This window comes from Pungitius pungitius, chromosome 8 (genome assembly GCF_949316345.1).
Source record: "Pungitius pungitius chromosome 8, fPunPun2.1, whole genome shotgun sequence".
NCBI classification, from domain to species: domain Eukaryota; kingdom Metazoa; phylum Chordata; class Actinopteri; order Perciformes; family Gasterosteidae; genus Pungitius; species Pungitius pungitius.
The window spans coordinates 5,355,887-5,369,800 of NC_084907.1; the positions used below are offsets into that span (position 1 = coordinate 5,355,887).

The 13,914-nt window shown below is 46.0% G+C and overlaps 1 protein-coding gene across 1 annotated transcript; it reads left to right on the top strand.

Annotated features, from left to right (window-relative positions):
- Positions 1-1,591: 1,591 nt before the first annotated feature.
- On the top strand, positions 1,592-13,541 carry st7l (suppression of tumorigenicity 7 like). Its single transcript, XM_037447797.2, has 15 exons — positions 1,592-1,802; positions 2,228-2,310; positions 2,730-2,889; positions 2,974-3,028; positions 3,169-3,284; positions 3,470-3,548; positions 3,667-3,755; positions 4,028-4,128; positions 4,256-4,370; positions 4,472-4,544; positions 4,626-4,728; positions 9,047-9,197; positions 9,382-9,474; positions 9,576-9,715; positions 11,398-13,541. Exons 1-15 carry the CDS (start codon positions 1,634-1,636, stop codon positions 11,491-11,493), a joined length of 1,623 nt encoding a protein of 540 aa, XP_037303694.2. The 5' UTR covers positions 1,592-1,633; the 3' UTR covers positions 11,494-13,541.
- Positions 13,542-13,914: the final 373 nt, after the last annotated feature.

The window sequence follows — 13,914 nt, forward strand, 5'->3', positions numbered from 1 at the left end:
CATTTGGAAATACAATTTCTTGGAATACATTCAGACATTCAGGTTGTGCTATATACCCCAAATAACTTCTTCAGTCTTTAGTCCTCCTTTCTTTTCCCTTCTCTCCCTCCCTGTCAGTAGCATCACGCATGTTTTCACCTCTAAAGTGATTGTACCTGATTTATATGACAGGCCTTTAACCCTGCGTGTGCTTGTCCATCAGCATCAGGCAGAAAACACCCAAGGGCATGTGTGAGCAGGACCAAATCTGGCTCTCTGTCATTCAGTGGCTGTAACCTCCAACAAAAATCACTCCGACAAATCACATTTATTCCTGCACTGTTGAGATGGGAGTCAATTGCAATAAGGTGAGAAGTGCTGTGGGTGGTGCACATCCAAAAATGCATTTCTACCTTCAAGCCACAATCATATGCATTATATTTGACAAAGTAAATCTACAATAATCTAAGTTAAATAATAGGAATAGAGAGTAGCCGACCCTGTATGCACGATGCTTCGGCAGTTTAAACGAGGCCATAGCATTTGGATCTTTGGACAAAGCGTGCAAAACGTGTCTTCGCGACAGGAGGGGTGAAAGGGAAGGAATACTTACATTGCAGAAAACATGAATTTCTCAAAATATGGTAATGAATTCAGATATGAACGTAAACAAAACAACTGAACGTTGTCTCCACCTGCAGTCAGCAGGTTGCATCAGAAGCTAAATCCTCAATGTTGTGATAGCCCCACTTACTGGTCATGAATAATAGCACAGGATAAAATTAGCTTGTTTCCATTAGAATCATAATCAGCTTTATTGATCATGCATGATTACAATACACATTGTGTCTAAATCAACAGTAACCAAGCAACAGTATCTAAGCAAATGATAAATTGATTGAACACAAATATTAATACAAAATCTGGATAATTGTTTCCTGAAGTCCCATTATTAAGGGGGCTGAAGAAGCGCCTACAATTACTCACTAACTGGACATTTTAACCCCACAAATAATGTACATCGGCTCATCATGCTCAAAAGAAAATACCTACAAAAAATTCTACTGAAATACTACAGCAATGTCTCTTTCCAAACCAAGTACCAAATAGCTATATTACATTAAAATAGGGTAGACATCTTTACCACCGATATCTACAAAACATCGTCAACGTACACTGAAATAAATTATATTGGCAAATATTTAAAAATATATATTTTTTACCGCTATATAAAATGTCATCAAAACCAAAAAAACATACTGGTTAATATATAAAGCACTTTAATGGTAAAATGCTTTAGAGATAAAATATATCCGAATTTCAAGGTTTTGGTTTGGTTTTTAGTGACCATTTACTATGATGTCATCGGTCGAGGAAAAAGTAGTGTTAAACATTTAAAGTTCATTAAAATGCCTGAGAAGTCACCCATTATGTAGCACAACATAGATATTCTTAAAGTCCCCTTATAGAATATTCAACAACTAGGCCGTATGCCACTAATGTCTAATTCAAGCCAAAAAGTTTGTCATTTAAATACTAAAATATGATCATATTTCTTTCGTTTTTACCGGAAACGGATCTTTGTGGATATTTCAAAATAGAAGTCGTCCTTCGCGGTCACGTGACTCCTCTGTTTACAGGCATCCGGAGAAACATGGAGGACACCGCTGGCAGTAATCCCCAATCTCTCGGATTTACAGAGAAATTAAAGTCTTGGCTCTCTTGGTCATGGACCTACGTGTGCTTCATTTGGTTCGGCATGGTGTTGATCATGATATACGTCCTGTGGAGCCCGCTGAAACTGCAGGAATCTCTCACCTCAGGTGAATTAATGCAAGTGCTAGCTAGCTATTGTTAGCCTTCGGTTGTCTGCCTTTAGCTGACAGCGAGCGCGAGCCGCCGGTTTGACAGTTCTTTGTCGGACTCATTCAAGCACAAAGAGCGGCGACTTTCTGGTTATTTTTTAATCGCGTTTTAGCACATTTATTGGCAGCTTTTTTGTGATGATATTTTTTTCTCGTGGAAATTCGGTTTATTGTTGTATTACCTTCCTCGGTCATCGTATAATCGAGATACTGCACGCGGCTAATAACACGTCACTTGCTATTCAAGACCCACTTGCAATGCTTTTTTTTCTGTTTGCACTGGCATGCTTTTTTTAGTTTAATTGACACTCGCTGCGCTCGTTTGCGGTTGCAAGTGTGCCAGCACTGTCCTAACTGTCCCCTTCTTCTTCTCCTTCTTTCAGCCTCGGTGTTTTTGAATACACTGACCCCCAAATTCTATGTGGCTCTCACCGGAACCTCTTCTCTAATCTCTGGACTCATCCTTGTGAGTTACCGTCGTGGTTATTTCTCACACCTTCTAATAGATGTTGAATAATCGCTCCTTTGCAAAAATGGTATTTGCTTGCAGGCTTTTTAGAGGGCACAATTTACAATAACCTGATTTTTCTTTTTTCAAGAATCTAAAATTTTAGCGTCACTATTAAATGTAATGGGGAATTTTTTTTTTAGTAAACCTATTTTAGTGGTTCCTGAACTGGGTGATCAGCCATTGAAGTCAAACTATTAAAAAGCAAAAAACAAATTAATTGAGATTATAGCAAAGTATCTTTCAAATGGGGACATGCAACAGTAATGGATCTACTGGTCTACCGTTATGACGGCAACAGCGACTACGGTAGAACTTTTTGTCTAAGCATGTACTCTTTGTAACGCACGTTGGCACCGTGTGTGTTTCCCCCGCAGATATTTGAGTGGTGGTATTTTCGTAAATACGGGACCTCGTTCATTGAACAAGTGTCAGTGAGCCACCTGCGTCCTCTTCTGGGCGGAGTGGAGAGCAGCTCCGCCACCGGTCTGTTCGCGTCGGTTAACGGAGAGGCAGAGCCTCGGCCCAGTGTGTCAGGTAGATAAGTATACGACAGAGACCGTAAGAGGAGTACTAATCCTAGTACCACAAGCACTAACCACAATGTCGTCCTCTCGCTAGAGTGTAAGGTCTGGAGGAACCCTTTGAATCTGTTCAGAGGAGCAGAATACAACAGGTGTGTGTGACTAAGACATCTCTTTTTACCAGGGTAGAATGCCTCCAGTTATTAAAATAAATGTTTCAAAATTCCAAACTGTTTATAGAAATGCATTATTGCAGAACATAAAACTTTGTATTGTGTATTTAACACTACAGGTACACCTGGGTAACCGGGAAGGAACCCTTGACATACTATGATATGAACCTGTCAGCTCAAGACCATCAGACCTTCTTCACAGGAGACACTCCACAGTTGAAACCAGAAGATACTGGTGAGTTTTAGTGCAATGCAGACAAAATCTATCTGTCGTTTTGATTGTACCGTCAAAACTCTACAGGAACAAATTGCTTTGGTTCATTGTAAATGTTCATATGGAACCACTCTTAGTTGTTTTGTTGTGGTGCTCTTTGATTGGTGGCATCTGAAATAAGGGTTTTTCATATCATGTCTCAACAGTGATGCAGAAAGCCTGGAGGGAGAGAAATCCTCAAGCCAGGATCAGAGCAGCTTATCAGGCCATAGAAATGAACCAGGAGTGAGTCCTGCTCTTTCACAGTGTTTGAAGAGAAAATTTGTATCTATAAACATAATATTGTAACATCTACCACTGTTGTAGTGAAGTTGAAATAGCGAAATATCACATTTGTGTGCAGATGTGCTGCAGCCTACGTGCTTTTAGCAGAGGAGGAAGCCACAACCATCACAGAAGCTGAGCGCCTCTTCAAAAAAGCCCTTAGTATTGGTAAGAATGGGTTTGAGTTCACATCAAGTTCTCCCAATGACTGAACCATGAGGCACAGTAGCAGGTCCATGGCTAACTAGCTGGAGAACAACTACACCCAATGCACTGTGACTGAGGATGTAAGCCCAAGTATATGTGTATTTCATCAATGATTCTCTTCTGCACAGGTTGGAAGATGTAACTTACGTATCGATACCATTCAATCCATGTTTTTTGTATCTTTCGTGTTTCGTGCATTAACTGTCTCATATTTTCTCTTGGCCCATCCACAGCTGGGAAAGACATCAACTTGCTGGTGTACATTAAACGCAGACTGGCAATGTGTGCGCGCAAGCTGGGTCGGATTAAAGAAGCTGTGAAAATGATGAGAGATGTGAGTCTCTTTCAGAGAAGCACCTCGAAATACTTACTGCTATAGTAACGCATGCAATTTAGTTACTGCATCTAAAACCTGCTAACAAATTGTATTGTTCATGTATGGCGTTTTCTTCTCTCTACAGTTAATGAAGGAGTTCCCACTTCTGGGAATGTTAAATATACACGAAAACCTCTTGGAGGCCCTTCTAGAGCTTCAGGCATATGCCGATGTCCAAGCGGTCCTCGCCAAATATGATGGTAACCGACTGCTATAAAAACGCCTCTTTTTCTTTTTCGTTCCCATGGAATCAAACCTAAAAATGTATGTCACACGACGCCACTTTCTTCCTGCATTCTAGACATCAGCTTGCCAAAATCAGCCACTATATGCTACACATCTGCACTGTTGAAAGCGCGGGCTGTATCAGATAAGTATGTGTCCATGTGTTGGTTCGTGTAGCCTTGCGGACAAATCAACAGGACAACATCTCAAACCTGTTTCACTCGTCTCAGGTTCTCGCCAGAGGCCGCGTCTCGGCGAGGGCTGAGCACGGCGGAGATGAATGCTGTGGAGGCCATACACAGAGCCGTCGAGTTCAATCCACACGTGCCAAAGGTCAGTCATTAGACTCAGCGCAGTGTTTGATCCGGACTCTGTTCCGGAAGTACTAATTACTCGTGTTCACGTTGGCTCTCTAGTTTTATTTCAACCATCCCGATAAAATGTACGAGTCAAAGCATATCTCCGTCCAAGCCTCTACTATCCTCCCAAGTGGTTGGAGGAGAATCCCTTTTAATCCCATTTCTGTGTTTAGTCGCAAGCGGAACTAAGTAGTCAAAGCAGTCAGACGGGTAAACCATATTACGTGAGTGTCAGCAGTAACAGGTTGTGTGACCTACAAATGTAGCAGGCGCTTCCATCCAGAAATGCTTTATTGTGTCTTAACAGCAGGTGTCAGTGTACGTCTTAATTCTTAGCTCTATATTTATTTTAGTGTCAGTACTCATATTTGTCTATTATGTCTCTAATTCAGTTATTTGGGTGATTATTGTATTTAGTATTAATCCATTCAACACTATACAACAAGACAATGTATACTGTAATTTTTCCTATATTATATATTTCAATATAATATTTAAAGGACACATTCCCCCTATTCATCATCTATGCCGTATTTTTGGAGTCATTCGTGCATCATGAATTCGTGTGCTGAGGAAAAACTGAACACACTGTACATCGGATTGGTCACAGTGCAGAACCGCTCTCTATACAGATGAACCAGGGAGGACATGGGGCCACGACTGGATATTTCTCTGGCTTTTCCCATCAGTTCCCACAGGATTAGATGTCACACATGCACACACACACACACACACAGTCATACACAACTAGTTGCACTTGGGGTTCATCTCAGATTAGCCTTTGTAGCGTGGTGTTGTTTCATCTCGCGGACTGAGAGACAGAAAGAGAATCTGCGTGACGGGGGCGTTGGCGCAGCGGTGTCAGCCAGCACTTTGATCCCGCCTTTGATTTTAAAGCGAGGGCCCTCATTTTCAATCTCTCTCCAACTGCTCCCCACCCCCCCACCCACTGTGCCCCGAGGCGGCCGTCCTCCCGCCTCTCATCACGTACCCTCATCCCGTTTCCCATCCTCTCGTGTTGCCTCCTCGCCTGTTTGAGCCCGACGGGGAGTCTGATGTTGGAACACACCTTTCACAGAGGGCTTTTGGTGGGCTCTTCTTTCAGCGTTTGACTGGCATCTAGTTCCTAATCAGGACTTGTAACAGAGTTGCGTTACGTTTTTGGAGTAGCTGCATGTGAAAATGTACGGGGGGGGGGGGGGGGGGGGGTCGTTGCTTTGTGTTGTCTGGGATGAGCATTGCACCTGTGACTGTGTCCTTTCTTCACACGGGCTGGCCTTCAGCTAAATGTAATCTGGCTTCATCGGGAAGTTCCCTGTTGTCCAATACTCGGTGTGGTGTTTATTTAGGTTATCAATGAAGAAATTACAACCATTATGTACGTGTACGGCTTCCACTAATGGAAGCTCAGTGACCAATTTGTTTATTTAGCTTATAGTAGTGTTTGATTGTATTTCTAAACCATCAAATATCATTAATGCTTCATAACATAACTTGACTTGTATGCTTATATAAGCCAAGTTATGTAAGCATATAAGTCTCACGATGCTTCATAATTGAAGCAACAAGTTCCATGTGAATGTGTTGTTATAGATTGCGGATTTTTAATTAGGTGTATATTGAACAAAGGAGGTGTGTGTGTGTGTGTGTGTGTGTTAAGGAGATTATACATGAGTAACACATGTATTCATTCAAAGTGCTCAAGGAGCCACACTAAACCCACACATGGAGTCTGCTTCCTCTTCCCTCTTCGCCTCCCCATCTCAACCCTCTTTACCTCCCCCTGCATTCTATTTCCCTCCCCATCTTCATGTCTTTCTCTATTTGTCCTCCTCCTGCGCCACCCGTCTCTCCGTCTGTCTGTCCTTTCCAATCAGCCTTTCTACCAGCCAGTGGTGTGGAAGCTCAAAGTTTGCCGGATGCTTGGATAGCTGATCAAGTGTTCCTGCTATCTGAATCTGTTGTGCATTTACACTTAGCACCACTTCGGTCCCAGCGAGTTTATTTTTTATTTTTCTAGGCAGTCCGGGTGACCCGATCTCATCTACCTGGCTAGTTTACTCCACTTTGCAAGGCGGTTTCTCATCCCAGCTCATTCTGGTTGACATATTCTCATGGAAGGCCCGTCAGGACACCGAAATGCAGACAGAGTTTACCTCTGAAATTGCCTTTTTGGATTCGTAAATTTGAAACAGCAGTCGCTGGGTTTGTTCTAAATGAAGATGGATGAGGTTTGATTCAGGATTGGAGGAGTGGCCTCATCCTGGCCCACGCTGCGAGTCGCCTGCTACTGTCCTCCGTAGAGGTTGGAGTAGCCAATAGTGGATTTTACGGACTATGAAATCCTTAATCTGCAACACCTGTTTTTTTCAATGTACAAGTGATTGTTTGTCCGACCCCTATGGAGCAACCACAGGGCTGATGTCATTGTGGCCTGCGTGTCCCATTGTGAGCAGCAAAGTGCCGCAGATTAGAATCAGAAGGCGGCTTATGAGTTATGCTCCGGGTTTATGGCTGCCCCGGGGGATAAAAGGAGAACACATGAAACTCAATCCCTTCATCAAAGGGGCGACAGGGTGGAGAAGCGGGCCGAGGAACGAGAGGGAGGGGGTTAGGGGATATGGGTGGGGGGGGGGGCGGCACGGCACAGACGACTGAGGTGTCACCAGGTCTAATGCCGTGGCATGCAAGGAAGGACAGCTGAGCAGCCAGCCTCTCTAAATGGTTAATCTTAAACCACAGAGGAGCCAGGTCCCCACGGCGGCCCTGTACTCTGCATCCATTATCTGCAGCAGAAGAATATGGAATGGTGTGTGCGTGCAAAACTGTGCCGTTAGATCAGATCTGAACCTCAGGGCTGGGCCCCGCGTCGTTGAGATCGCCTTCCTGCTCCCGTGGTGCCTCACAAAGCGAACGCGTGTCATTCGGTCAGCTGCCGTCCTCCTCTGGACCGGACAGAGGCGGCGTCTTTTCTCTCGAGCTGGCCGGCTGCCTCGACGCCGGCGCCGGGGAGGAGGAGGCAGGGGGGAGGAGTGGGGTTGGAGGGTGTAAGAGGATGGTGAAAGGTTTTCGCTCAGGAGGATGAAGGCGGACAGTCGGCAGAGAGAGAGCTGATTTAAAGCTACAGGGTCAAACCAGCAGCTTCTGGTATCTCCAGGGGAGGTTGGAGAGGAGAAGAGGCTACACCTGACACCCGATGGAGAGGGAGGGGGGCAGGGGGGGGGGGGGGTTGTTTAGTCGAGTGAGGAGCAGACCACCAAGAGGGGTGAGGTGGGTCTGGCAAACTGCCTCCATGGATCACACACACATTTTATAAGTATTTTAGGAATATTGGCCACAGGTTCAGCGTTGAGGGAGGGGACATCGCCAGAGGCCGAGCAACAGGGGACACGATGGGACCCGGAGTCATACCCAGCGGGCTCAAGGAGCCTGAAGGAGGCTTGGCGGGGGCAGGTGGAGGAGCCCGGGCAGGCTGCGGTCATGAGGGTGACGGTGTAGAAAGAGGGGTGAGGCAGGGGGAGACGGACGGACGGACGGCTGGCTGAGCCTGTGGCCAGGGAGGGGATCAGACCGGATTAGCTGTGGGGGGGTAACCTTCCCAAAGTGTCAGTCTGAGATCCAGAGCCACACCCCCCCCCCCCCCCCCCCCCCCCCCCCCCCCCTCCCCACACCTCAGTCCCGTCTCATGGGTTTGTTTAACACGGACTCCTGCCACACTGGGCACCACAGAAGTGAAGTACATAAAGTGTTAATGACTCCGCTGTGGGCGGCGTGCGGTCAGTGTGCTCGCGTCGTCATTTCCAGAAGCTTGTTTTTTTTTCCTCTTGTTCCAGAAGGCATACTTGCCCTGCAGGTCGTGACTCTGGGATGTGGGCCCTTTAGTGGACTCACTGGGAGGGAGGGAGGGAAGGAGGGAAGGAGCGAACGCACCATACTGTAAGAATGACACCCTCAGCATCGCCTCTTTCTGCACCAGGACTTGTGGTTTGGTCGCAGCTTGGGTGCTCGGCATTTTTTTAATTTCTGTAAAAGAACTGTACTCACTGTACTGTACTGTATTTCAAGAAACAAATACCGGTTTGTGTATATATATTATATTTGCAGTCCTCTGTAGCTGGTTTCATGAGCTGAGAAATGACTGCCAGTGTTTCCCGGCTCGTACAAAGTGCTCCTGAACAACTTAAACTTGTTCTGCTATTCTTTACAGAGCTCAGGAGGCCGCGAAGCATTAAGCCAGATCTACGGCGCACACTCACCACACTGTGTGTATTTCTTCCCTTTGGTGTCCGTAGTACTTATTAGAGATGAAGAGCCTGATCCTCCCTCCGGAGCACATCTTGAAGAGGGGCGACAGCGAGGCCGTGGCGTACGCGTTCTTCCACCTGCAGCACTGGAAGAGGGCAGAGGGCGCCTTGAACCTCCTGCACTGCACCTGGGAGGGCAGTACGTGTCACTATTACCGCTCCCACCCGGCACCACCGCTGTTTTTCATGTCGTTCAAATGAATTCATTTCAATTTCCAATGAGATCATTCCTCAAGCGAGGCACCACAAATACGATTTAATTGTTTCCGCTGGTGAAGTCAATCTTGTTCGTTCACTTTGCTCTTTTTTGTTTGCTTCCACAGCCTTCCGGATAATTCCCTACCCTCTGGAGAAGGGTCACCTGTTTTACCCCTACCCAGGGTGCACAGAAACAGCAGACAGGGAACTACTGCCCTGTGAGTACAACCACACGCAGTCCATTCGTGTTCCTAGAGAAACTGCCTCAGCCTTTTGATTGACGTTCTTCTGCACCCTCCCCCCCCCCCCCCCAATCCAGCATTCCACGAGGTGTCTGTGTACCCGAAGAAAGAGCTTCCCTTCTTCATCCTCTTCACAGCAGGCCTTTGCTCCTTCACTGCCATGCTGGCCATGCTCACGCATCAGTTCCCCGAGCTCATGGGTGTCTTCGCCAAAGCGGTGAGTACCTCAGCTGCACATCTGATTCTGATATTCCACCGCTTTTATCACGACACAAGATGAACTTGAGGTCTGTGGTTAAATCTCCAAATGGCTCTGTGTTCTAAACGCATGTTGTTTGTAACCCGAATCTTTGAACACCCCCCCCCCCCCCCCCCCCCCGCGTGGTAATTGCTGCCTTCCATCGCTGTCAGTACCACTGGAGGCTCATGGGAGCTGCAGGCCTCCAGACTCTGTGTTTCCCGCCAGAACCAGCTGTGGCCACAGCTCTAGCTATCAGCGGCCGCATAACGAGCTCATCGCCGCTTCCAACCGAAAAATGTGCAGCTCGCGGCCACAAAGACGTGGAAAAGTTGAATGACTTCCTTTTACTGTTTATTTATGGTAGAAGTGTTGTGTTATCTGTTTTTAGCTGGTCTGGCAAACTCCTCACTTTGGGACCGTGTGTTTATGGTGGCTCTGTTTATCGGGGCCTGCCTTTACATAGACACGTAGTAAAAACAAGGCCGCGGAGAACATCTAGTGCTCGTCCCTTTTGTTATGGGAAAGATGGAAGGCAGATAGGTTTTCCTTTTTACAGCAGCCTCGGCGAGCCTGGTTTGCGCAATGCTCAGATGGGGTGCGTGAAAACAAGCGAGGAGGGAACACAGACGTCCTCGCTGCCTTCTGAGGACAAAAAAAAAGAAAAGAAGAAGAACAAAAAAAAAAAACACAATTTCTCTGAATCTGCTCCTCTCGAGCAGGAGATCCCAGACAGAGGCGGCGGTGCCAGTTGGCCTTGCCTTAATTTATGGACACCAGACATACATAGCGTAGCAGTTGATCATGTTTCATATATTAAAAGGGATTACAGGCGTATTTGATTTGCACTTGTCTGGCCGGGCTGATGCATCCACTCATGAAGCTATTAAAGTGTCAAGTGGATCACGCACACTTCAAGTAGTTTCAGGAAGAAACCCCATTGTAATATTTCACAAGGACATGTTTGAAAGGCTCTATTACAAGCATACGTGTTGTAATGTGTGACTTAGATCTTAATCTTAGATCTGCGGGGATACACTCCGTGCTGCAAGTCATTACAGCTGCTCATTCTGGCTTCTAAGTATCAAGTAGCATTTGTCTGATTTTGTTCGACATGAAATCATTATTGCTCCATATGAGTCAATAGTCAGATAATATGAAGTATGACCCCAAGCACAGAGAAGTAAATTGGATTGTCTGTCAGCAATGCTTTCCATATACAACAGCACAAAAACAATAATACCTGGAAGGCCTTTGCAGCTGTTTTTTCCTTTCCTGTTCTCTGGAAAAGCTTCTAGATTTCCAATGTGGACCGCCCTGCTGCAACTCCAATACATATAGATACATGTGGCTGCATCCTCATTGCGTCCCCTCAACCTCCTCAACCTGTTTTTCCTTCCAATTGTGAGCAAGATCAATACATCTTAATATCACACCTGTCTTGTTTCCTAAAAGAACCCCAGTGGTCTGTTGTATGTCCTTTAGAAACGTATCAAACTTCAAGGTGGATCGAAGCAGAGATTGGAAACATACTTCGAGGCTCCGAGACAGAACATACGCTGCATGGCTTGCGTAACATTTTAGAGACGGCGTGTTCTACTTAAACATTATGAAAGATCGTGTTGCTCATTCTGTGCTGTCTTTCTTTCTTTCTCTTTCAGTTCTTCAGCACACTCTTTGCGCCCCTGGGTTTCTTCGCAGACAAGATGGAAAGCTTCATGCCGTCCAGCTTTTGGCACCAGCTGACTCGAATCTGACCCCATCCCACACACACACACACACACACACACACACACACCAATACCACTCCAAACCCTCAGACAAAAAGTGTTTGCTCTCCTGTCTTCAGCATTACTGTCCACTTGCTGCATTGTTACTGATTACGTTGGCCGAGGTTGTGTCAACACGGCGAAGCCACTCTTGAGACGCCCTCCCACGCGGTTCCATCGGGCCAGTTTTTCCAAGAGCACATTTAGCGAAAACCTTCTGCATCCATTCCCGAGGGTTTCGTCGGTCATGGCGTTGGGATCGGAGGTATCCCACAATGCCTTGCTGCAGACTTCTGGTGCACAAATTATAATTGGGAGTTGGTGGGAGGCACTCGTCTGTTCCATCACAATAATGAACAAGTCATGGGGTGAAAAGGAGCCATCACGGCTTGTTTTTAATACGCTGTCTGGTCAGATGAGTTTTTAACCGGTGTGTTACTGACACCAGCAAAGTACACAGAAATAACAGCATGTACAGTGAGGACGTCCCTTTGTAGAAAACGTTTACCGATTTGATCATATTGCCCTTACCCTGCTCGACTATTTATTTCATAGCACACAAAGATCCCATTGGATCTTCGGGACAGGACCCCGTGCACCACAGACCTCCGATGGGGCCCGGTTTGATCGCCTGCTAGGCCTCCCGAAAACAGAGCTGTGATTTACAGCCGCCAAGTGCCTGCAGTGTGTACACAACGCCTCCGCACTCCGGCAGCTGTTACCATGGGACGACACCTCCGGCGCTGCGTCGCTGTGGCAACCGTCACCGCGGCTGGCGCGGGGAGTGTAAATTGCTCGTCACCGTTGCTTTGTCCCGTCGGGTCGGGCGAATATCAAACGAAGCGCGCGCTGAAGTGGTCGCACCACGCCGCGCGATACTTGAAACGACGTTAGTTCTGAGTTCAAATGCGCTGAGCCACTTCCACCAAGTTACTGTTATTGAACTGTTGTGCGTACACACTCGCTGTGCGCCTGTTCATTTGAGCCAGAAATTGTACATGACTCGATTCTTCTGTATCTGGTTCGGTTGTGACTTAAAAAGGTCGACTTTGATCTCTGTTTTATCACGCGTGAAATGTTGTAAAAGTTTAATGTAAGAACTTGTCAGAAACAAATGTGCCTGGTTACAAATTGTGAAAATAGCCTGTAAATGTAATACGTGATCATATTATTGAAAAAAAGTAAACATTCACTGTAGCACCACTTGGATGTGAATGATAAAATACACCATCTCAAATATGTTTATTACATTAACAGGTCTATCACATTTTAAGCCGACATGTTTATTTTATCAAGTTATGTTACCTGATAGTTATTACATTATCGTTACAACATTATCATTAGAACAAGTGACATCTTACTTACACCCGCTATGAAACACGTGATGATAAAGTGCCTTTTATGGTTTAACTATCGTGTCATTTGCTGCACCTTCAGCATCGATGTGGAGTGTCAGCGCTGTTAACTTTTGATGGATTCAACTTGGTGAATAGATGGCTTTAAATGTGACGTGTGAATGAATTGTTGATGGTCCAGTGATCAGCATCGTTCGGTGCAGCGGTCAAGTAGCGTCGGGGAAACATACTTGAAACGTGTAAAAGCGGAAAAGGGCGAGCTGGTGATGATTTAATATTGACGCACAGCGGTGCAAAGTTGACTTGAATAACCCGTGTCTGCTCTGAACCACAAAGATCTGTCCGTTTTTAAATTTGTGACACTGGAAATGTGACCTTTTATAGTGATCAATGGAAATGTAAGAGAAAACGCTGAAGACAGGAGATTGTTTGAGAAATTAAGTAACTACCCCTGGATGAGTTTTAAAAGCAAAACTCACAATAAATTTCTCTCTCAGTGAAAATTCCTCCTGTTTTGATTGCCGACGTTCCGTTTACTGTTTTAAAAATGCTTAAAAAGATTGTCTTCTACTGAATAAATGTGTAGATAATGATTACATTAGTCTCACGACCTAATTTCAAAATAACGTTGGAGACGTAATTAAACTCGTACCTAAAGAATAATCCCGTGTGTGTTGATGGGAAGCTGGTGTCTCGCTCCTCGATGTGCCGCCTGCTGCTGATGCTGCTGCTGCTCTCGGACCCTTATGAAGCCGAGAGGCATCACCACGGTGATTACACCACTCCACCGCCATCAGCACAAGCTTTTCATGTGGCGACCTCACAGCGAGCCCCCCCCCCCCCCCCGGTGCCATAATCCTGCTCCGTGCACTCGAGTGGAGGAGCGGGCCGTGGAGGGTTGCCGACGGGATGCTCAAGTGTCGGCTCTCGGCACCAGAGCCCACCGCTGCATGTCGGGAACACGAGTTCTCGAGACTTTGATGCTCTCCGAAGGTCAAAAAAAAAAACACATCACATGTGGGGTGAACATGTCAACAGGTAATGTGTGGATTGT